The following is a 24,728-nucleotide window of genomic DNA, read 5'->3' as shown; positions in this document are numbered from 1 at the left end:
AGTAGAGGGTCAAGAATTGAACCCAGTAGTACTTTGTAGAAGAGGGGTGTTAACGCAGAGGAAATGCCAGTCCCAGAAAAAGGGAAAGAATGGTTAGATAAGTTGAAGTGAGTCCATGACAGGAAGGAAACAGACACATGTATAGCTAAGACGAATATGTGACATTGCACCCCATAATGCTTTATAGAAATATGCTTATGAGTGTAAATATGACATAACTGGAATAGGTTTTAAGATAGATATGCCATTTAACATATCTTTGCAAAGGTTATGTTCTACTGCATATATTCATCCTATTTGTATGCATGTATCATTTTTATATCTGAAGTTATGAGTGTTGGCTCTATGCTTGTATTTAAAGCGTTTGCTGTAGAAAGCACCTAAGGCAGATTTGGTCAACATAGTGTGAAGGGGTTATTCAAGTAATTGGGAGTACTTGGCTAACAATGGACCTTGATAGATGCCAATCCACATCTGAGCTTTCCTGGGAACGTTCGGGCTAACTTGTGTGCAATGGCGTCGGCCTGTAGAGAACTGAGTCATGCATAGACATGTGACTTGTACATGTAACTCCAAAACTCCATCTTGTAGCTGTGATTCTACACAGGGGGAGAGAGGGGTTTCCACCCACGAGAGAGACTATATAGGCCCCTGGAAACCCCTCCATTTTGTCTTCAGCTGGCTCAAAAAATAGCCTCTCCATCCAAAAAAGATGCCTGAAAGAAACTGGAACAAAGGACAGTAACTACAGGGGAGTGAGTGATTGCTGGACCCAGACTAGGAGGAAGTCTAGTCTGTAAAAGAAGCTTATTGGAACATCTCTGAGTGTGAGATTTACCTGCATTTATTTCTTATTGTAGTAGGCTTAGACTTGCGTGTTTTTGTTTTATTTTGCTTGGTAATTTGCTTTGTTCTGTCTGTCATTACTTGGAACCACTTAAATCCTACTTTTTATATTTAATAAAATCACTTTTTACTTATTAATTTACCCAGAGCTGTGCATATCTCTCTATCAGTGTTACAGAGGGTGAACAATTTATGAGTTTACCCTGTATAAGCTTTATACAGAGTAAAACAGATTTATTTGGGGTTTGGATCCCATTGGGAACTGGGTATCTGGGTGTTGGAGACAGGAGCACTTCTTAAGCTGTTTTCAGTTAAACCTGCAGTTTTTCGGGGACGTGGTTCAGACCCGTGTTTGTAGCAGGCTAGTGTGTCTGGCACAACCAGGAAAGGTGCTGAAGTCCCAAGCTGCCAGGGCAAACAGGCTCAGAGGTAGTCCCAGCACATCAGGTGGCAGTTCCCAAGGGGGTTTCTGTGACCCAACCTGTCACAGAATGAATAGATGGAGTGGTCTACATTGTCAAAGTCTGTACTGAGATCAAGGAGAATGAGGAGAGATAAGATGTTATCCACAGAAATGAGGTAAGATTGCTGACTTTACATAAAAGAGAGACATCTGTCCTATTGGAAGAGCAAAACAGAGATGAAAGTTTCTGGATAAAATGTTAAACTGTTATGTGTAAGGTGATGGTAGAGATGAGAGAAGGCTACTTGCTTAAATACTGTGCTAGGAAAGTTTAGGTTAGCGATGAGGTGGTCGTTAGAAAATGTCACAAGTGCATAAATAATTATTAAAATTATATTAGTTGCTAAATTTAAGGGTTTGTGAGGCAGTGCATACATATAGTACTAGGAAAGTGCTGCAGTTAGGAAAGAAATGGAGAAGCTTTAAAATAGGTTTGTTCTTCAAAAATATTTATATAGCTTTCTTTTTTTAGATCCAGCACAGGAATAGGTTTTCCAAAGATCTAGATCTGACTATCAGATGGCTGTGAGCAGCTCTTTAGCCAACTTTTGTCCAAATTTTACTTTTTTTAAAAAGTAAAAATTCATGTTCTTATTAAGTGACCCATTTCTATTTTTTCACATTTTATTTCATTCCTCTAAAAACACATCTATCTGCTCAAAACTAATATTTAGGTGTTAATTATTTCTTCTCTCTTTTCCCCTAAATTGTCTCTCTTCTGTCTTTGGCCCTGTCTGAACTATAGCTTCAAACCAAACTTGTTATAATAATTTTTGAAAATGGTTAAGCACATATCTGCTTAGCAGTGTCAAGTATTCACACTACTGAATCCTGTTATGGATAACGGTGCTAGTGCATCCATGTTGAACAAGGTTCAGAAATACCATGAATAGGTGTGAAAATGGGGATGAGTTAAAATACACACTTCTCCAGGGTGACACCACATCCACTAGGTAGAAGAAAATAGGAGTTCACCCCGGGATCCCAACCTCAGACAGGGAAAAAATGAATCCTCTGCTCAGGGATCCCCATGACATTAGCAGCAGCTGTTTAAAACTATTTAAAATGTGGTTATAAGCTCCAGGGTTAACAGGACTTGAGATGCAGTGCAGTTGTAGTCACGTCAGTCCCAGGATATTAGAGAGACAAGGTAAGTAAGGTCATACCTTTTATTGGACTTGAGATGTGCCGTTGAAATCTTTACCACTCACCTTGTAAATATACTAATGAATAAATGGACACCTAATGCTTTTGGATTTCACAAGTGATTTTTTGTCAGCTTTGTCAGAAAATTTTTTTCTTGTCCACTAACAAATTTAATAAAAATGTCTCACATTTTTCCAAGTTTGGAAATTTGATTTTCACTAACTCAGATAGGGTAACCTCAGTGAATTGTTCCCTGACAAAAATATTTTTAAGCACACACGTATTGTAAATTTCAAATGCACTTTCCTCCTCTCCCCCCGCCCCCCCCCCGCAGTGCAATAACACCTCAGAAATGTGTACACTTTTACTTGACAGATTACTGGCATTTTTAACAAAATACAGGCTACTCCCTGGGTGAAAATTAACTGTGTATATTTAAAGATCTATTTAACCAAATTAAGTTGAGGCAAACTATATTTGAAAATCTAACCTTATAGCACTAAAATGGTCTCTGAGCCAAACTCATAATTTCTGTTTTCTCTAAGTATGGGAAATATTTTTGTGTTTGGACTACAGATATTTTTTAAATTAATGTGTACTGATGTTGACTGCTGGAAGAGCTCATGGACTCCGTAAACTAACCACATTGATCAATAATGGTCCAATAGAGCCATGTGGTTTTTAAAAGTTTACTTTCAACTCTGCATATTGTATGATGGACTGTGCCACTGAAAGTTGTTTTCCTGCTGTTCTACCGTGGGTGACCAGGTGTCCGGTTTTTGACCAGAACACCCGATTCAAAAGGGACCCTGGCAGCTCTGATCAGCACTGCCGACTGGGCCGTTAAAAATCCAGTTGGTGGTGCTGTGGCGCTAAGGCAGGCTAGTCCCTACCTGTCCTGGCTCACACCACACTGCGCCCGGGAAGCAGCCAGCAGGTCTGGGTCCTAGGCGGAGGGGCCAGGAGGCTCCACGTGCTGCTCTCGCCTACAGGGGTCTTGGTTGGCTCCTTAACGGCATGATTCCCCATCCAATACATGCTGCCTGTTCTACTGAACAAGTGATGAATGTTTTTTGCAAATGTGCTGTTGATTTAGTGTTTTATCTAAACTGTATACATTTTATGGCCAAAGGAAACATCAACAAATATCCTGTAAAATTTGACAATAAATCTGTATGTGGGTGCAAACTCTTGTATATATGCGTGTGTATTAGTACATTAGCTGCAGTTATTCATTTTACAGGCATCGATGTCTGTGGGCATAAGTGTGTGTTCCTGCATGTACAGTACCGTAAATGGGAGTGCTCTTAAGTTTTCTGGGCATGTTTTTGGAAGCCCCTCAGAATAGTGAGTTTATTAGTCAATTCTTTGGTTTGCAAAATTAAGTATAATATAGGAACAGGGTCTCATCCTGCTAACATACTTGATACTATTGGATGGAACGTGATAGTTTTACTGGTGCATAAAATAGCTGTTTCACCATAAATTTCCTAATACACATTTTTGAGAATTTGGTAGTTACTTCAGTGAGTTTTCCAGCTTGCCTATATGTTTGATACATGTACAAAGCATTCTGGTAATATTCTATATTGTTTTCTGACAAATGTTGCAATCGCTGTAAGAGAGTATAAAAACCTGATTCCTGCTGTTCTCATGCTCCCCAAACTCTGGACATTCAATGTCTGCAAGATCAGACTGCCTTCTCTTGATTTTTCCTTAACTACTTTTGTTCTGTAAATACAGATGCTGACTTGCAGGATCTAATGCATAGTTAGATATATGAAAACAAAAAGAAATAAATTAAGTTCTTGTCATACTGGAGTAAACTTCAAAAAAGATATATTTTCTCTAACAAGAAAAATACTTGGCCAGTATTTTTATGTATTCTCTTGATATTTAAGAATATATTTATGAAGGTTTGGGGGGAGGAAGAGAATCTTTGGATTCAATCTCATTTTCCTTTTAGAACTACCTTCTCCATCCTATTGATTCTCAAGCCCATTCCTCCTTGACCTGCATAATAGCCTTCGAAGCCCATTAGTGTTGCTGCAAGCAGCAGTCAGAAGTAATATTTTGGAAGTGACATGATCTGCTTTCCTCCCTCAGCAGCTGAACTAACTTATCATGTTTCTAACTCCTGCCAGCCTGGAAGGCTTAGAATCCAAAGTTGGATTCCTTTGTGACAATTAATAGTAGTTATTTAACAGGGGCAGTCTTCCTTGAAGCCTAATCTCTTCTTCAGCGTGATCCTTCAGTGAAATCAGTCTTACGTTTTTCACATTGCAATTTGCTGCTAGAAGTTATTTTGTTGTAAATTCAGCATTATGCCCTGATTCTCATTTACACTTAATGCCACCTTACACCATCCTAGAGGTGTAAAAGAGCCCTATAGCGAATGTAAAAATAATTCACTCCCGTTCTCCTCTTGACCTGCTGCTTACAAATAGGGAAGAATTGGTAGGGGAAGTAGAAGTGGGTGGCAACCTGGGCAGCAGTGACCATGATATGGTTGCGTTCAGGATCCCCAGAAAAGGAAGAAAGGAGAGTAGCAAAATATGGAGCCTGGATTTCAGAAAAGCAGACTTTGACTCCCTTAGGGAACTGATGGACAGGATCCCCTAGGAGGCTAATATGAGGGAGAAAGGAATCCAGGAAAGCTGGCTGTATTTTAAAGAAGCCTTATTGAGGGAGCAGGAACAAACCATCCCGATGTGCAGAAAGAATAGCAAATATGGCGGGAAACCAGCTTGGCTTAACAGTGAAATCTCTGGTGAGCTTAAACACAAAAAGGAAGCACACAGGAAGTGGAAATTGGGACAGATCACTAGGGAGGAATATAAAAATATTGCTCGAGCATGTAGAGGTGTAATCAGGAAGGCCAAAACACAACTGGAGTTGCAGCTAGCAAGGGATGTGAAGGGTAACAAGAAGGGTTTCTATAGGTACGTTAGCAACAAGAAAAAGGTCAGGGAAAGTGTGGGACCCATAATGAATGGGAGGCAACCTAGTGACAGATGATGTGGAAGTACTCAGTGCTTTTTTTGCCTCAGTCTTCACAGACAAGGTCAGCTCCCACACTGCTGTCCTGGGCGACACAGTATGGGGAGGAGGTGAGCAGCCTTCAGTAGTGAAAGAACAGGTTAAGGACTATTTAGAAAAGCTGGACATGCACAAGTCCATGCGTCCAGATCTAATGCATCTGAGGGTGTTGAGGGAATTGGCTGATGTGATTGCAGAGCCATTAGCTATTATCTTTGAAAACTTGTGGCGATCAGGAGAGGTCTCGGACGATTGGAAAAAAGCAAATATAGTACCCATCTTTTTAAAAGAGAAGAAGGAGAACCCGGGGAACTACAGGCTTGTCAGCCTCACCTCAGTCCCTGGAAAAATCATGGAGCAGGTCCTCAAGGAAACCATTTTGAAGCACTTGAAGGAGAAGAAGATGATCAGGAAGAGTCAACATGGATTCACCCAGGGCAAATCATGCCTGACCAACTTGATTGCTTTCTATGATGAGATAAGTGGCTCTGTGGATATGGAGAAAGCAGTGGACGTGATATATCTTGACTTTAGCAAAGCTTTTGATACAGTCTCCCACAGTATTCTTGCCAGCAAGTTAAAAAAGTATGGATTGGATGAATGGACTATAAGGTGGACAGAAAGCTTGTTAGATTGTTGGGCTCAACAAGTAGTGATCAACAACTCGATGTCTAGTTGGCAGCTGGTATCAAGCAGAGTACCCCAGGGGTCGGTTTTGTTCAACATCTTTATTAATGATCTGGATGATGGGATGGATTGCACCCTCAGCAAGTTCGCAGATGACACCAAGCTGCAGGGAGAGTAGATACACTGGAGGGTAGGGATGGGGTCCAGAGTGACCTACACAAATTGGAGTATTGGGCCAAAAGAAATCTGATGAGGTTCAACTAGGACAAGTGCAGAGTCCTGCATTTAGGACGGAAGAATCCCATGCACCGCTACAGGCTGGGGACCGGCTGGCTAAGCAGAAGTTCTGCAGAAAAGGACCTGGGAATTACAGTGGATGAGAAGCTGGATATGAGTCAGCAGTGTGCCCTTGTTGCCAAAAAGGCTAATGGCATATTGGGCTGCATTAATAGGAGCATCTCTAGTAGATCAAGGGAAGTGATTATTCCCCTCTATTCAGCACTGGTAAGGCCACATCTGGAGTACTGTGTCCAGTTTTTGGGCCCCCCACTACAGAAAGGATGTGGACAAATTGGAGAGAGTCCAGCGGAGGGCAACAAAAATGATCAGGAGGCTGGGGCACATAACTTACGAGGAGAGGCTGAGGGAACTGGGCTTGTTTAGTCTGCAGAAGAGAAGTGTGAGGGGGCATTTGATAGCAGCCTTCAACTACCTGAAGGGCAGTTCCAAAGAGGATGGAGCTAGGCTGTTCTCAGTGGTGGCAGATGACAGAACAAGGAGCAATGGTCTCAAGTTGCAGTGGGGGAGGTCTAGGTTGGATATTAGGAAACAGTATTTCACTAGGAGGGTGGTGAAGCACTGGAATGAGTTATCTAGGGAGGTGGTGGAATCTCCATTCTTAGTTTTTAAGGCCCGGCTTGACAAAGCCCTGACTGGAATGATTTAGTTGGGGATTGGTCCTGCTTTGAGCAGGAGGTTGGACTAGATGACCTCCTGAGGTGTTTTCCAACCCTAATCTTCTATGATTCTATGATTTTAAGGCACCCCTTACAATGCCAGAGTGTCTTTAGTATAAATGAGATTGTCATTCTACAGTTTTAGGAAGCAGTGAATGAACAAAGCTCTTATTTAAAACACAGACAGCATTATTAATAGCAAACATTTAAAAAACCTATTAAATTCCCATGGACAGTAAAATGGTTGTTGGGTGTATGTGTAGGTCCAATATATTAGATAGCCTTTCCCAGTATAAAAACTTGTTCAGAGATTTTTTTTTAATGGCTGATATACTGCCCTCTGTCCTACTGATGTGTCTCTACATGTCCACAGCAGAATATATACATAGGGATCTATGACATACAAGATTATCTGTTAGTTCATAAAGTCTAAGCCTTCAAAATGGCAAGCACATTGACCTTACTAAGACACCATCCCCCACACTAAATATGCAGAAATAAGTGGTCAAAACTGTCTAACTCTGCCTTTCAATGGTGGATTTTGTTACATGGAATTAATGCGGATTTCAATGAGATGAAATGGGGGTAAAACAAACAAATATATAACCCCATAAAGCTGAAGGAGAAAGAACACTCACATGAAAAAATCCCCTCTGATTGTTCATGCTTTCACCATGCAGAGGAGGGTACATAATGCTGTTATTTCATAATGGAAAGCAATAAAAATCAATTCATTCTTATCTTCTCAAACTTTGAAAATACAGTACTTCATGTGAGGGGAAAGGATACACCATCAGTAGCTATCTAAAGTAGTTCCTTGTTATTTGTAATATGACATCTATTTCTCACTGTTAATATTTCATTGTGGGTTTTTATTACGGGTTGGAGTAGGAAAATAGTCAATCATTCTCATCCATTCAGGAAATCGGAATTAGTAATCCATAAAGGGTGGTCTGTGTATTTAGGCTTTTTTTTTAAAACCAGATGATCTAAACAGAAGCTTGGAATGAATAAAAACCGTTGCTGACATAAAAGTTATTGTGATGTAACAAGTTCAGCATGAGGGCTTCAGGATCAAGAAGGAAGAGAAGATTGGCAGGGAGAAAAGATTCCCGTATGTCAACACAACAAACTTTGGTATTAGCAAGTAACGTAGGAAGAAGTATGAAGATGTCTGATGGATAAGTGGTTTTATATTTTTAGTCTGGAATATTTGGTAACTTTCTTGCAGCATCAAAGTTCCTCTAAGATTACTGTCCTAAAGGACACAAGAGAATTACAGTATTGGGAGAAGTAGATCATAACCAGCAGACAACTGATACTCCATAACCTAATGATGTTTAAAATATCAATCTTTCATGTTAATTTTCACAGACATTTTTAAACAGATCTTGAGAGTTGAGTTATTTTAAGATAATTCCATGCCAGGGAGAGCAGTACATGAAATTTCCCCCTCAGAAAAGGTAACATTAGAATGCTCTATGGACTTGCTGTGTTTCATTGCTTGAAAATTGCAGGAACCATCTTAAAGTAAGCATTTTAGATGTACTAATAAATGTACTGGAGATAGGGAACTTATTTTATATTTTTGGCACCTAAACTGGGTATCCAAATATTTTATGTGAGCACTCAAAATTGCACGTATGTGCATAAAAGAGGCCACTATATATATATAAAGGTTCCTTAGTTTGAACATTGAGTCCTAAATGTTTAAGAAGTGAATGAAAAAGAAAAACCTGTCCACAGACAGGAATAAACCAACAATGTTCATGGAAAAAAAGAATGGAAGCTAACTCTAGAAACAGATGTCCAGCCTTCACTGATTGTGAACCCTCCTGTAATCAATTTGGACATACTATCCAATGAAGGTTTTGCCTCCTTGCAAGTAGTTGTCAGAACTGATGCTGATATCAGCTCATTTCCCCAGTCAGAATTACTGTTTCTCCGAGCTAGTATAGCATCACACACAATGACGTGATTGTTCCAGCCAGTGTATCAATGATGGATCAACTATGATACCTAAATCTGTCTGCCTAGCTGTTTGAGTTATCATAAAAATTAAACAGCAATGTATATATATGCTGGTATACAGCTTATAACAAAATATTGTTTAATTGTTATCTAAAATGTATCATGCATCTTCTCCATCTTTATATAACAAGTGTGTTATTTTATAAATACAACTGCCTCTATAGGCCAACAGCATCTCTCCAGACAGGGTGTTTCTATGGACACCAGTGTGGGCTCTACTTCCTACTACACTTACTCGTTGCCAAGAAAACCAAACTCCCAATGGGAATCATATAATGAAGGTCGGGAAGGTGGACAGCCACAAAAATACTTGTAAAGTATTACTAGCCCAGAAACCACATGACAGTAGCAAAATAGAATGATGGTGAACAGAGAAAGATGACTTGCCATTCTGCCACTAAAGAGACATGGTATAAAAGGATTTGGTTACACAGTTAGTACCACTTATCACTGGGATTACTTTATATTCAATAGCTGCCTACATTAGGGTTTTCCACACACCAGAAGTGCCATGGCAATCTGGAGAAAATCTGCAATACAAACTTAAATGTAAATATGGGAATTTCACATTGCAGCAAAAATGATCACAAGATCCCTCCTGATTCTTAATAGCATGAATAAACCTGGCAAATCATTTGGAACTGTGGCAATGTAGACATTGGGGTTAAAGGAACTGAGATCAGCTGGTTCCATTTTCGCAAGAGTTTTTGTTGGGCTTATTTGAGATGGAGTCATAGGAAGACATAATTTACTGGTGAGCCACTTTGGATTATGATTGCATTTCTAACAGCATAATCTGGGGAGTTCAGTGAGACGACATAACCTGGAGGCTTTTCACCAGCAGGTTTTTTCTTCCTAGCCAAAGTCTTTTTCTAGCAAAGATTTTGTTTCACATGTTGAAACCAAAGGAAGTTTTTCTTCAGAACCAGTCAGAAAAGTTGGGGATGTGGAAATTTACGTAAACCAATTAAATCTCCTAAAGGGCTTGCTATTTGTATTTGGCTATTCCTCCATTTATTTGAGAATCTGAATAAAATGCGGGAAATAAATGCCTTTATTTGGGTGCAATGTTTGTGAGAGTTTTGCAGTCAGATCCTGTTTTTGTGTTACAGATTATTGTTGTGGGAAAAAATACTTCTGCACAACCTGGTCTCAAGTCTTAGAATTACCTAATTTCCTTTTATTCAATTAATTTTGCCACTTTCTGTCTATAAATTATCCATAAACTAACAGCAATTTTCTCAAATGTATTGCTCAAAAATAATTCTCTAAATAATGTCTTAGTCTGTAGAATGTCAGCTGGTAGCTCATTTTTAGTATTTAATGTTCAGTTTATGGGAATATTCTGGAATACTAGGTCAAATTTCAGTTTAAGTGCACATTCCTGCCAGTAAATTTATTTTCTTGAAAAGTGAGCACACAAGAGGTTTAAATAGTCAAAGCAATCTTTTAAAAACAGTAAATGAAAGTTTGTGGAAAATATTCTGCAGTCTTTGCTCAGACCTAAGTGTCACTGCACCTAGGCAGCTTTGCTGTACTTCTGAAACTTTTGCTTTAACTACATTTAACGGGAGGAACATCTGCAAGAAACTGGATTAAGCAAAACAAACAAACAAACAAAACCCACATACCTCACAGAAAAGTGTTATAGTATTTACAATAAGAAGAGATTTTAGCAGTTTCTTTAATGTACCAATAATTATAGTAGGTTTCACATCATGATATTTAACCCACCTCCTTACCTGTTACATGAGGAGTGGAGGGAGTGGATTTACAGCCCTATAATCTAACACTTAGACCACACCTAGAAGAAGAACAATGTTATCCTACTGCCAGACCTTCCATTAGAATCTTGTCTGCTTAATAGAGTGGCTTTCCACCAAAAAATTGAAATAAGGTTCTTGGAAAGTGCTGCTGCAAGAGTCTTGTTTGTTTTTTGTTAAATAAAAGGTCTGGCTGGAATGGCACCAGATAAATAACTGAAATAGATTAGAGAGACAAGTCTTAAACAGTCTGAAGTACTGTCATCAACTTGTCTTCATTCAGTGACGTAATGAATATGATGTGCTACATGCAGCATAAACAATTTTCAAGAAGCTGTTACAGATTTTTAAAAACCTTGCTGCAGTTATTCCAGGAATTCCCAACCGTAGAGGTCTTGACTATGTGTTATGCATCATTAAGCAGGATAGCCCTTGACTGCCACAAATCTTAGCAGAATACTTAACTGATCACTGCTAAGGACGATTGGGCCCAGTGCAAAGCAGTGAGATAGTTAAAGTCTGAGAGGTTCCACTCTCCAGGTAAGTGGTATGGAGCTCTTTAGGGGAGTGGGAAGCACATGAAAAGTAGTTCCACACCCTGCAAGAAATCCTATCTGGCGCCTAACACTTCCACTTCACCTCACAGAGCCCATGAAAGCTATGCTCTTCCCCCCATAAATTTAGAAGGAAAGGCATCTTCAACCAGAAGAATACATTGTCTCCCCAGGTTTAAAGATCTATTTCTGAGTTAGTTGTCAGATTAGACCACAGGATTCATTCATTCGCTCAGGATGTTACGTATTTAAGGAGGAATTTAGCTCCCTGACCTTGCTGGGATGTTAAGGAGACACTCCCCCTTTCAACTTTATTTCCCAGCACTTGGCTGCTCTGTGTCACAGCCATGGGACGGAATTCTAGACTCCAGCCATGGGAAGGGGGTGGGTTTAGTAGGTGCTACTTGCCACTTCATCGTGGAGTCCCAGGCACCCAGAGTTCATTTAGTCATCCGGGAAGCCCAGCAACATCACACAGCTGTTAGTAGCTTCACATCATGAATTCACATAGGGCCTGGATTTGATCCCGTTTATGTATGTATGTATGAGCAGATACACAGAAAGCACATTATCATGAATTCTTACCAGGATATTCTCTGGCAAAGCTCAGACATAACAAACACACTACATACAGAAGAAAACAATAAAATGACTGAACTAGCTATGACAATTAATGCGGTTAGTGGAGTATTTCCATAACGAGCAGATCCCGTAACAGTCTGCCAAAAACAGATCATTAGAGTGGTAGAAAGGATTTCTTAAGTGACTTACTGTAATACAAGCACTGAGAATGTACATAACCATCGCAATTAGAGTCTAAATACTGTATACAAAACATATTCTTGGGATCCCCCTTCACTGAAGTACTGTTTCTTCTGTGAAAGAACAACGCACGCAGCATTCTGGGGTGCTCCAGAGGCTGCCTTGCCTCAGGAAAGTTCCACCAAGGTGAAACAACTGAAGATGTCTGAGGGGGATGATAGGAAGTGGGTGCATCTTTGGGTAAACAGTAAATTAGTTGTCTCCAGACAGTGATTTTCTGGGGGTGGATTTTAGTTCCTCCTGATGGTCAGTTGTTTTTAAACTGGAATATGGGCAAGTAGGGAGCTGTAGGAATCTTTAGATATTTCTACCAACACATCTGATTGTTTCTTAAGCATCATGTCCATTTATGGGGTTACAATAGCAAAAAATATGTAAAATGTCCAAATAGTACCTAAAAAGGTCAAGTTAAGCAGTCTGAAAGCGATAGCAAACACATGCATACACACACTCACATATACAACTATTTCCATAGTTACAGTATCTGTGTGCTAAGCAAACTGAAGACTAGTATTAGTATTACAAGGAGAATTCAGGACCAATAGTTATTTATTGGACAATAAGTAGACTGGCTGCATAACAAAAGTAGCCATAAAGCAGACTTCTAATGACAGTTTCCATGCCACTTAAAGGGACACTCACTGTCAACTTGATTGTTTGGAAACTGACTAATTTTAAAAATCCCAGTTTCTGATCGCACCCTTTAAAATTTTATCTTTTTATAAAAAATTTCTTTTAAATGTTTTAAAGGCTTTTTCTGCTCACGCTGATCTTTATAAGCAAGAACAAAACTGACGCTACAGGGGAAATCAAAACTGACTACGCACAAAATGCTGTCAAATGCATAAAATAGATTGAAATGGAGAAAATTATTTTGGCTAACTTTTCAATTATAGTAATTTTAAGTGTTATTTGTCACTGTAGTAGGTACAGTATTTCCCAACTGAAATGTGATTTTCTAGTTGACTGTGTCCCTTTATAAAAGGAAGCCATAACTGCCCAAAGACCTCTCCCAGATTTTTACTGACTTTTGGAGTAATGCTTAGCCCAATAGGTCCGAAGCTTCTGCCTTAGACACAAACTCATTTTGCACTACTGTGCCACATGAGGAAGTCCTATTGATAGCACTGAAGAAACAAAGCCAATGGAGAAAGGCTACGTGCTGCTAGGAAACATAGTGGCCACGTTGTGAGTGCAGAAAAAATACTACTAGATTCCATGTATGCTCTTTTGGACAGGTGTCTTTTTGTTACCTGTGTAGGACAGTGGGGCTTGGGCCTCTAGACACGACTGAACTACAAATAATAAAAAGCCAAAACATAGAAGAAACCCAGAAGTACTCACCGTCTGGTTATCCTCATACAGCTTCAAGTCATATCCACTCAGCTCCACGCAGAAAATTATTGCTGTAACCCCTTCAAAGCAGTGGATCCATTTTTTGCGCTCAGACCTCTGTCCACCCACATCCACCATTTTGAAAGTCAGCTCTTTGAAGGTAAATTTATTTTCCACAATCCCTGTGGTCATGTCCCGAGAACGCAGAATATCTTCCACTGTAGGGATATAGTCCAGTGCCGCAATCCTTTCTAGGTCATTCAAATAGTATGCAGCATTATCCTCTAGGTGGTACTCATTGGATCGGCAGAAGCACTCCTGCACACCAGGGTCTGCCCAGAGCCGTTTCATGACTCCCAGAAGCTCAGGAGTAATCTCTCCTTTGCTTTCAGCTGGGCCTGTCAGGGCAAAAAGCTGCACGGCATCATAGGCCCTGTCAGGATTGTGGAACTCTATCTTAAGGGTGGCTAGAGCACGAATGATGCGTGTGAGGGAGTCAATGGCATTATAGATAATCAGAGGTTTGTATTCCTTGCAAGCCTCCAAGTTAAAGCCACCACTGTGAATGATTTTCATTTGCTTGACAATAGTACTCTTGCCAGAGTTGCTTGTACCCAGCAGTAGGAGCTTGATCTCACGTCGTTGTCGTTGACTCTCAGAGCGCAGGTGGCGGTCAATCCTCCGGGACCGCCGCGCTGCCTCTTTCTCCTCAGAGCTTTGCCTACATCCCATGGTATAGCAGACAGTAACAGAAGAGGAGAACTGGAGATTCTCTCTCTCTCTCTGTGCAAGAGCTGCAATATCTTTCAATTCTCGTGCCAGGTGCACCCTGTGGGAAAAAAATCAGTATCCAATACCTGATGGGCCAATAGGCCTGTACCAACTAGTTCAGTCCCAGCAGGGGTGCAAACAAATGTAGAAATGCAACCACAGACAGATAGTCTCCTCAGTAGATCTCATGGCACTCCCCTTTCCTGTGAATAAACAGTGGCACATTCCTGTTAATGAAAGGACACTTCCCTATTCCATAGTGTGGCTGGATCAGTCAAATATTCTTTTCTCTTCTGCATAATTATTTTGCTCTCTTCTGTCCAAAGGTAAGGAGCTGCACCTTCATATGCTCCGCTTTAGCCCCAGGTTGTCTTTTAATTGTATTTTCTGGTTGCTGTGGTGATGCTGCTAGTTACAGCTGAAGGTCTGGTATGGTTTTGTTGTATTTGTTTTGTTTCTCCCCCCCGCCCCCACTTCTTTAGGCTGATCCAGTTCAGATCTGTGAATCTGGGCTCTCCACCTGTCAAACAGTGAGAGAAAAGAAATTAATACAACTGGGGGACTTTGCTTCCTTCTGCAGAACATTCACATTTTCTCTGCTTCTGACACTTCTGAACATTGTATTACCCCAAATAAAATCCCGATGGAAAATGTGTAAAGAAAAGCAATAAAAATCTTTTAAATACTGCAGAAATTTAGGGACAGCTTGAGTCTGGAGACATTAGAAAATCTGTACCCTGAGCAACAGTAAATCAAATCCCTTTTCTCTCCCGCCTTCTGTGTTTTTATTACCCAAATCCACGTGAAAACAAACAGTGCTGAGCTCTGTCCCAATTCTCTCTCAGCAAGAGCTGATGGCAGCCCTTTTCCTGCACAGCCCTGTTCTGACCGGTTTCCCAAAGTAGAGTGCATGAGAGATTCACAGCTACTTTCCCCCCCCTCATTTATATTTATATTGTTGTCTGGCACTAAAATGTGTGTACACATGTCCTCCTGACTCTTCTTTCATCTTTTCTGTCCATTTTGTTTGCATTGAACATTTTTGTAAATAAATGATGAAATGAAAGGTGGGGATTAGGTTTGCATGAGGGTTTTGTGAAAGGGTTTATCTGAAGAGGCACAATTATTGATCTTCGCAGGAAACTGTGACAAGATGTACCAGCCTTGCAGTCCTACTACACTCCGCCTCAGGGAAAGAGCTGCAAAGGTAGGCCCTCCAGGTCTGTCTAGAGAGGCAGAACAGAAGCAGCCAATCAGAGCCTGGCAGACTCAGATAAAAGGAGCTAAAGGGGCTTAGCAAGTCAGTTCCTGGCTAGGGTTGGAGAGGTAAGGGAAGGTGCTCCTCTTTGGCATAGGAGCTTGACTGATTGCATTTGCTCAAGCTGGGAGAGAAAGGACATGAGAACTTTAACCCTAAGGTAAGGGGTGAAGATAAAGGGCCAGGTGGGAAAAGGCCCAGGGAAATAGCTGTAACTAAATGAAAGGAACTGTATATGGCTGTTCTTTATAGGGCCCCTGGGTTGGAAACTGGAGTAGTGGGCTTGCCTGGGTTTCCCCACCAGCCACTGATGAAGTGGCCTAAGCTTGGAGAAGGCTTGTTTAGAAGCCTGAGTGCAGGACTGAATTTAAAGGATCCAGATCCAGGGCTGATGACCCTAGTGAGGGCAGACCATTTATTGACCACTTTGCTACCCTGGAAGGGGTTCATTGTTGACTGTAACACCCAGTCTAATGGGTGAGCCACTGAAGACCTCCAAGTGAGGCTGATAACCTACAAGGTGCCAGCAGCAGGAAGAGGTCTGCAGTACCATACGCAGCAGTGGGAGGGACTCAAGAGGTGTGTCCCCGGTACAGAAACATTAACAAATTCTTTCTTCCCCTTAGGAAACAATATTTTGTAGGGTATGATGCCTGTCCCCAGCTTAATTGATACAGTGATATATTAGTCAAACAGATCATTCTATTTTAACTCCCCTGTTTCCGGTTTTATCACAGTAAAACTAGGGTGCCATTAATATACAAGGTGGATGTTTTGTGGATGTTTTGTACCTCAGTCCCTGGAAAAATCATGGAGCAGGTCCTCAAAGAATCAATCCTGAAGCACTTGCATGAGAGGAAAGTGATCAGAAACAGCCAGCATGGATTCACCAAGGGAAGGTCATGCCTGACTAATCTAATCGCCTTTTATGATGAGATTACTGGTTCTGTGGATGAAGGGAAAGCAGTGGATGTATTGTTTCTTGACTTTAGCAAAGCTTTTGACACGGTCTCCCACAGTATTCTTGTCAGCAAGTTAAGGAAGTATGGGCTGGAAGAATGCACTATAAGGTGGGTAGAAAGCTGGCTAGATTGTCGGGCTCAACGGGTAGTTATCAATGGTTCCATGTCTAGTTGGCAGCTGGTATCAAGTGGAGTGCCCCAAGGGTCGGTCCTGGGGCCGGTTTTGTTCAATATCTTCATAAATGATCTGGAGGATGGTGTGGATTGCACTCTCAGCAAATTTGCGGATGATACTAAACTGGGAGGAGTGGTAGATACGCTGGAGGGGAGGGATAGGATACAGAAGGACCTAGACAAATTGGAGGATTGGGCCAAAAGAAATCTGATGAGGTTCAATAAGGATAAGTGCAGGGTCCTGCACTTAGGACGGAAGAACCCAATGCACAGCTACAGACTAGGGACCGAATGGCTAGGCAGCAGTTCTGCGGAAAAGGACCTAGGGGTGACAGTGGACGAGAAGCTGGATATGAGTCAGCAGTGTGCCCTTGTTGCCAAGAAGGCCAATGGCATTTTGGGATGTATAAGTAGGGGCATAGCGAGCAGATCGAGGGACGTGATCGTTCCCCTCTATTCGACATTGGTGAGGCCTCATCTGGAGTACTGTGTCCAGTTTTGGGCCCCACACTTCAAGAAGGATGTGGATAAATTGGAGAGAGTCCAGCGAAGGGCAACAAAAATGATTAGGGGTCTGGAACACATGACTTATGAGGAGAGGCTGAGGGAGCTGGGATTGTTTAGCCTGCAGAAGAGAAGAATGAGGGGGGATTTGATAGCTGCTTTCAACTACCTGAAAGGGGGTTCCAAAGAGGATGGCTCTAGACTGTTCTCAATGGTAGCAGATGACAGAACGAGGAGTAATGGTCTCAAGTTGCAGTGGGGGAGGTTTAGATTGGATATTAGGAAAAACTTTTTCACTAAGAGGGTGGTGAAACACTGGAATGCGTTACCTAGGGAGGTGGTAGAATCTCCTTCCTTAGAGGTTTTTAAGGTCAGGCTTGACAAAGCCCTGGCTGGGATGATTTAACTGGGATTTGGTCCTGCTTCGAGCAGGGGGTTGGACTAGATGACCTTCTGGACCCTTCCAACCCTTATATTCTATGATTCTATGATTTTACTCTGAATATGTAGAAAATATCTTCTAAAGAGCCTTTTATGAGAGAGAAAAGTATGACAGTTCATGCAGTTCTTACTGACCTTCATATACTGGTAGTTGTGATACTCTGGAAAGTAGACCAAGGGTAAAATTTTAAAAAATGCCAAAGTCCCATTTTTAAAAGTGACTTGGGAGATCAAGTGTCATTGTTTTTCAATGAGACAGACTCCTAAGAGCCTGAGGCACTCTTGAAAATGGAACTTAGGTGCTTTTGAAAATATTATCCTGAATGAATCTCCTGGCATTTCAATCTAGACAGGAACAGGCACTAGAAAATGCATTAAAGGGAACAATTCAGCCTACCGGGGGGGGGGGGGGGGGGGGTTGAACTTTTTCTAACAGGGCTTTTCCATTTCTAGTTCCTATGAGCTAGATTCAACTTTTAATGAGCCCTGAAAACAGACTGTGACTCCGTCACTGTTCCTTCCCTGCGGCCCCATGGGCTTGAGGAAAGTAATTTACAGCATGAAGCTTACCTTCTCTCTGTTCTTGCCAGTTCTGCTGGCTAGCACTTTGGATGCGGAGGGTGGAGCCAAGGCTCTGCCTACTCTTCATCCACTGGCTTGGGAGGGAAGTGCCAGGTTCACAGCCCTATTCTCCCTCTGCCACACTGGAGCCATGATGTGAGGACCAACTGCACAGCTGTGCAGTAGATTGATGTCTCACTGCCATATGAGTACTTTAGTCAGGGGCACAATCTGGTCTACATTTATGACTATTTAAAGCCAATCTTTCATCTTTCTTAAAAAAAAAAGTTGATCAGTGCAGCAGTTCTTTTATGAGGTGCTACAGTATTTCTTTGAATGGCCCTGTGAAATTTGCTATTTGCACATTTCAGTTTTGTTGGCAGAATTCATCAGCAAGGGACTTAATGAGATCTACCCTCCCCAATCAGGTGTCATTGCAGCAGAGGGTAACTATAACAGAGGATAATTTTAACTATTAAGAAAACAATCTAAATTGAGATACAGTATCAGGGAGCAAACTACCCTCATTTATACCCGTGCAACCTGCCAATGAAGTCAACTTCCAGTTGACAGAGGTTGCATCAGTATTAAATGGAGGCAATTGAGTCCAGTTTTTATTTCATAGTACTTTATGTGTAAATGGGAAACAACCCTTTTCCTTTCCTTGGAACACTCATCCCTAAATGGTGGGAGGATGAACTGCTATTTCTAGGATTTCATCCCTCAGTGAGGTGATGAAACAAGTTTGGTGATCTCACCTCCTCCGCTTAGCAGCACACACTGCTATTTTAGTGCTATATTTACTTTAAACCTTTATAACAACGGACTCTGAGCAACATGTGTGTATCAATTTTAGTTTCTGTCATGCGGTTGTCATCACTTGACAAACTTGAAGCATGTTGCAAATATATCTTGCTCTGCGCTGAGCCCTTAGGTATATAGGTATAGATTGTGTCCGCATTGGGGGCCTTAGCCTCCATTATTCTAAATCACTGGGGCCTGCAATTACGCAAGAGTGCCTTGACGTTATGCAGGTTCATGTACTGCAAAAGCTTGATTCACAGCACAGGTTCTATGACATCTATATGAAATCATTCCAAAAGGGCTGAAGTGTATGCATACAGAAATGCAAACCCAGTAGCAGCAAAAATCATTGTTAACTCATCCAACATGCAGTTAAAGGGTTTATTTAAGGGTGGCCAAAGTCCACAAACAGCAACTGTGCCCTCTCTTTGCTGAGCCTGTCCATGCTCTTAACTTGGTGTGTAGGCTTTGCTACAGTTGAGGCCTCTGCTACTTATTTCCCAAGTTTATTATTTGTGGACTGTGTCTTTATCCTTACTCAGAGTCTGAGTCAGGTATCAGAGTGGTAGCATGTTAGTCTGTATCAGCAAAAAAACCGAGGAGTACTTGTGGCACCTTAGAGACTAACACATGTATTTGGGCATAAGCTTTCGTGGGCTAGAACCCACTTAATTGGATGCATGCAGTGGAAATTACAGTGTTACACCCATTTTTTTCATGTTCTCTGTGTATATACATCTTCCTACTGTATTTTCCACTGCATGCATCCGATGAAGTGGGTTTTAGCCCATGAAAGCTTATGCCCAAATAAATGTATTAGTCTCTAAGATGCCACAAGTACTCCTCGTTTTTTTTTTAGTCAGGTATGGATTTAAAGCACAGACTTCAGAGCTGTGGGGGCCTCCCAGGGTACATGGAAATTAGGGTTGTCTCTTGGCTGGTTTTTGACTTGCCTTGCTAGTTTTTTCTACTTTCTTGATGGTTGCCAGTTGAGAGATGTAATTTACCCTTTTTTTTTTTTTTTTTTTTTTTTTGCTGCATGTGTGGTCACACGTGCAGCAATCTTGTAACCAGTGGCCACACATGTTATGGCTGGTGGGGTGCACCGCACCCGGCATCTGGGTCCCATTCCATGAGCACAGTGTGCCACATGCTAGGCCCTCACCTGTCAGCTGGCAAAACTACAGCAGCTCCACTCTGCACCAAGGAGCAGGTGAGAAGCAGGACAAACCTGTCACCTGTGGGCAAGGTTTGCCAGTGGGGGGGGTAAGGAGCAGGATGGGGAAGGAAGGGATCCTGGGAGTGGATGGGACAGGGGACTCCCGCAAGGGGGTAGGTGCTCATGGGCCGGGTGGGTCAGGTCGCTGATGAGGGTACCAGAAAAAGAAAGAAGAGGGCCAGGGAGGAGGCGGGGGGAAAGCAAATCTATCTCCCCCACTTTAAATGGTACTTCACAACTTCTGATTTAAGGAAGACTTCAGACTGAACCACTGTAGACACTGAAAAAATCATGGTCCCCAGAAAGTGTCAGAGGCGTCCTTAGGGATCAGAGTTGGCATTAACAGGAGAGCTGTACTGAGGAGAGTTTCAGACTATTACCTACAACAATCTGCTCTGCAAGTAAAAACAATCTACACTTCTGTAGCCAAAGTTGGCGTTCTCACTACAGAAAATTCACAGAAGAAGTTGTTGTAGATCTGGGCCAAACAGACTGTGCTTCAAAGTCCCATTCATTCCTGACTGTCGCTGTTTCAGATTCCCAGCCGCTATTGTTAACATGTATATTTTTGAAAGAGCTGCTTGTACACCTGTTCTAACAAGGGTTTCCATAACATTGGCTACACCTTTTCATATCACCACACCGCCTTTTCTTCCTTGTTGCTATTTAAATCCCTGACCTCTCTCTGCCTTTCATTTCATTTATGTGCTCTAGCACCCACCCGTACATGCCAATTCCCACCTTTAGATGTGCTAGATAATTTTACTATTGCTGGTCTCTTCATGAACCAGTTTCAGAATGAAGCTCCCCTTGTCATGCACCCTCTCCTTTTCCCCCAAGTAGCACTTCTCCATGGTTTGAAAAAAAAAAATGGGAGCATGAACAGAACATATAGGCATATCATGTAAGCCTCAAATGCATTCAGGACTTAAAATCTGTATATTATACAGGCTTCATAAAGTAAAGAGACTTCAGTAGTCGAAATATTTCAAGTGTATACCGCACATTTTAAAATAATAAAGACCTTTGAATCTAGTGAAGGTGAAATAATCCCAGAGAATTCATTCCAGGGCCTGTTAGCTGTGCGTGTCAGAGTTAAAATACATATTGTACACAAAGGCACTAGCAGAAGACCAAATTGCCCGCTGCATCCCTAGCGGCACTCTACCAAGCCTGCTGGAAAAGAGCGCCAATATCAGCTGTTGGCATTTACCTTGTTTTTCTTTACTGCTTCCCTTGCCTCTTGGGTATTCAGCGGGCATGTAATGAAGTCGTGAAGCACAAGTAATGTATCAGCATAAAATGAAAACACGACACAGTATATGATAGAGTGGTAATTACCAAAACCTTGCTCACCGTGGCATAGCCAAACACACGACTGTAAGAAAACCTTCCACTAAAATGCGGAGCTGTACTTCCTTCACAGAAATAGCTTTGTCCTAGTGCTGCATTTGAGACAAAATTGAGGGATGATATCTAGATTTCTGTTTGGCCATGTGAATCCGTGACCTTTGGGCCAGAGTGGAAGAGTGATGTGACATCATTAAAAATATGGCGAAATTCTGCTCTGTTATATTGGTTTAAATCTGGAGTTAGCTCCAGTAACCTGACTCTGAGCATAAATACTCTGGCGTACCTGGAGGCAGGATTTGTTCCACTTTTTCTGTAGAGTCCCTTTAATGGAGGATTCCATTATTTATTAACCATATTGCCTTAACTTAAAGGGTTTTTTCTTTCTATGCTTCCTGCTAATGGTGTTGCCGTTTCAGATGCTGTTTGTACAGACTTTTCCCCCCTCAATCTATGCCTGTTGTAGCAACATATAAATTGCCATACTGGATCAGACCAGTGGGTTGCTGTCATCCAGCATGCTGTCTCTGGCAGTGGCCAGTACCAGATGTTTTCAGAGGAAGGTGAACAATCCTGCAGTAGACAGATGTAAGATAAGCTGTTGCACAGATTAGGTCTCTTATTCTGATCTCAAATACTTACAGGCTGGCTTAAACCCAGAAGGCTTAATATCCTTTCCAAAATTTGTACCAGTAGTTATGAAGTCTGGATATAATAGGTATCTATATAAATATACAATCCCTTTTGGAACATTAAGTTATTGGCGTCAACTTCCTGTGGCAGAGAGTTCCACAGTTTGTTTATACATTGTGTAAAAAACACTTCATTTTATCAGTTTTGAATTTCTCACCTTTTAACTTCATTGACTGTTTCCTTGTTCTGTCTTAGCCTTGGTCTACTCTAGGTGTTGAGGTCAAATTTAGCAGCGTTAAATCGATTTAACCCTGCACCCATCCACACGGCAGAGCCCTTTTTTTCGACTTAAAGGGCTCTTAAAATCTATTTCTTTACTCCACCCCCGACAAGGGGATTAGTGCTGAAATCAGCCTTGCCGGGTTGAATTTGGGGTAGTGTGGACGCAATTAGACGGTATTGGCCTCCCGGAGCTATCCCAGAGTGTTCCATTGTGACTGCTCTGGACAGCACTCTCAACTCAGATGCACTGGCCAAGTAGACAGGAAAAGGCCTGCGAACTTTTGAATCTCATTTCCTGTTTGGCCAGCGTGGCAAGCTGCAGGTGAGTGCAGAGCTCATCAGCAGAGGTGACCATCATGGACTCCCAGAATCACAAAAGAGCTCCAGCATGGACCAAACGGGAGGTACAGGATCTGATCGCTGTATGGGGAGAGGAATCCGTGCTATCAGAACTCCATTCCAGTTTTCGAAATGCCAAAGCATTTGTCAAAATCTCCCAGGGCATGAAGGACAGAGGCCATAACAGGGACCCGAAGCAGTGCCGCGTGAAACTTAAGGAGCTGAGGCAAGCCTACCAGAAAACCAGAGAGGCAAAAAGCCGCTCCGGGTCAGAGGCCCAAACATGCCGCTTCTATGATGAGCTTCATCCCATTTTAGGGGGTTCAGCCACCACTACCCCAACCGTGTGCTTTGACTCCGTCAATGGAGATGGAGGCAACATGGAAGCAGGTTTGGGGACAAAGAAGATGAGGAGGAGGAGGAGGAGATTGTAGATAGCTCACAGTAAACAAGTGAAAAAACTGGTTTTCCCGACAGCCAGGAACTGTTTCTCACCCTGGACCTGGAGCCAGTACCCCCCAAACCCACCCAAGGCTGCCTCCCGGACCCGCCAGGCGGAGAAGGGACCTCTTGGTGAGTGTACCTTTTAAAATAGTATACATGATTTAAAAGCAAGCATGTTTAATGATTAATTTGCCCTGGCATTCGCGGCCAGTGCAGCTACTGGAAAAGTCTGTTAACATGTCTGGGGATGGAGCGGAAATCCTCCAGGGACGTCTCCATAAAGCTCTCCTGGAAGTACTCCCAAAGCCTTTGCAAAAGGTTTTTGGGGAGGGCAGCCTTATTCCGTCCACCATGTAGGACACTTTACCACGCCAGGCCAGTAACACGTAGTCAGGAATCATTGCAGCGTTTGTTTGCTGGCGTTCAAACAACATCTGTTCTTTATCTCTGTGTTATCCTCAGAAGAGTGATCATTCATGGTCACCTGGTTGAAATAGGGTGCTTTTCTGAAAGGGACATTCAGAAGTGCCCGTTCCTGCTGGGCTGTTTGCCTGTGGCTGAACAGAAATGTTCCCCGCTGTTAGCCACGTGGTGCGGGGAGGCAAAATGCGACCTTGGAACAAAAGCACATGTGCCATGTATGTAATGTTAACAGCAAGGTTTACTGTGAAAGAGTGTACCCATTGTTCTATAAAATGTGTCTTTTTAAATACCACTGTCCCTTTTTTTCCTCCACCAGCTGCATGTGTTTCAAGGATCACAGGATCTTCTCCTTCCCAGAGGCTAGTGAAGATTAGAAGGCGAAAAAAATGCCCTCGCAATGAAATGTTCTCTGACCTCATGCTGTCCTCCCACACTGACAGAGCACAGACGAATGCATGGAGGCAGACAATGTCAGAGTGCAGGAAAGCACAAAATTAATATGAGTAAGTGGCGGGCTGAAGCTGATAGGTGGTGGCAGTGTGATGAGAGGAGGCAGGATTCAATGCTGAGGCTGCTGGAGGATCAAACTAATATGCTCCAGCCTATGGTTGAGCTGCAGGAAAGGCAGCTGGAGCACAGACCGCCGCTACAGCCCCTGTGTAACCAACCGCCCTCCTCCCCAAGTTCCATAGCCTACTCACTCAGACACCCAAGAACACGGTGGGGGGGGCCTCCGGCCACCCAGCCACTCCACCCCAGAGGATTGCCCAAGCAACAGAAGGCTGGCATTCAATAAGTTTTAAAGTGCTGTGTGGCCATGTCCTTCCCTCCTTCACCACCCCTCCTGGGCTACCTTGGCAGTTATCCCCCTATTTGTGTCATGAATTAATAAAGAATGCATGAATGTGAAGCAACAATGACTTTATTGCCTCTGCAAGCGGTGATTGAAGGGGGGAGGGGAGGGTGGTTAGCTTACAGGGA

At 42.2% G+C, this 24,728-nt stretch overlaps 2 protein-coding genes across 2 annotated transcripts in view; one reads left to right on the top strand and one right to left on the bottom strand.

Annotated features, from left to right (window-relative positions):
• The window catches only part of RSPH14 (radial spoke head 14 homolog), a 224,302-nt gene that overhangs the window by 127,946 nt on the left and 71,628 nt on the right, over positions 1-24,728 (top strand). The gene's annotated exons all lie outside the window — the stretch shown is intronic.
• The window catches only part of GNAZ (G protein subunit alpha z), a 156,084-nt gene that overhangs the window by 95,729 nt on the left and 35,627 nt on the right, over positions 1-24,728 (bottom strand). Inside the window, exon 2 of the mRNA XM_048822308.2 lies at positions 13,592-14,873. Coding sequence (XP_048678265.1) covers positions 13,592-14,314 — 723 coding nt within the window. The 5' untranslated portion in view covers positions 14,315-14,873. The remainder of the gene's footprint in view (positions 1-13,591; positions 14,874-24,728) is intronic.

This window comes from Caretta caretta, chromosome 15 (genome assembly GCF_965140235.1).
Source record: "Caretta caretta isolate rCarCar2 chromosome 15, rCarCar1.hap1, whole genome shotgun sequence".
In the NCBI taxonomy this organism is placed as follows: domain Eukaryota; kingdom Metazoa; phylum Chordata; order Testudines; family Cheloniidae; genus Caretta; species Caretta caretta.
The sequence above is the reverse complement of the archived record's forward strand: the minus strand, read 5'-3'. Positions and strand labels throughout refer to the sequence as shown.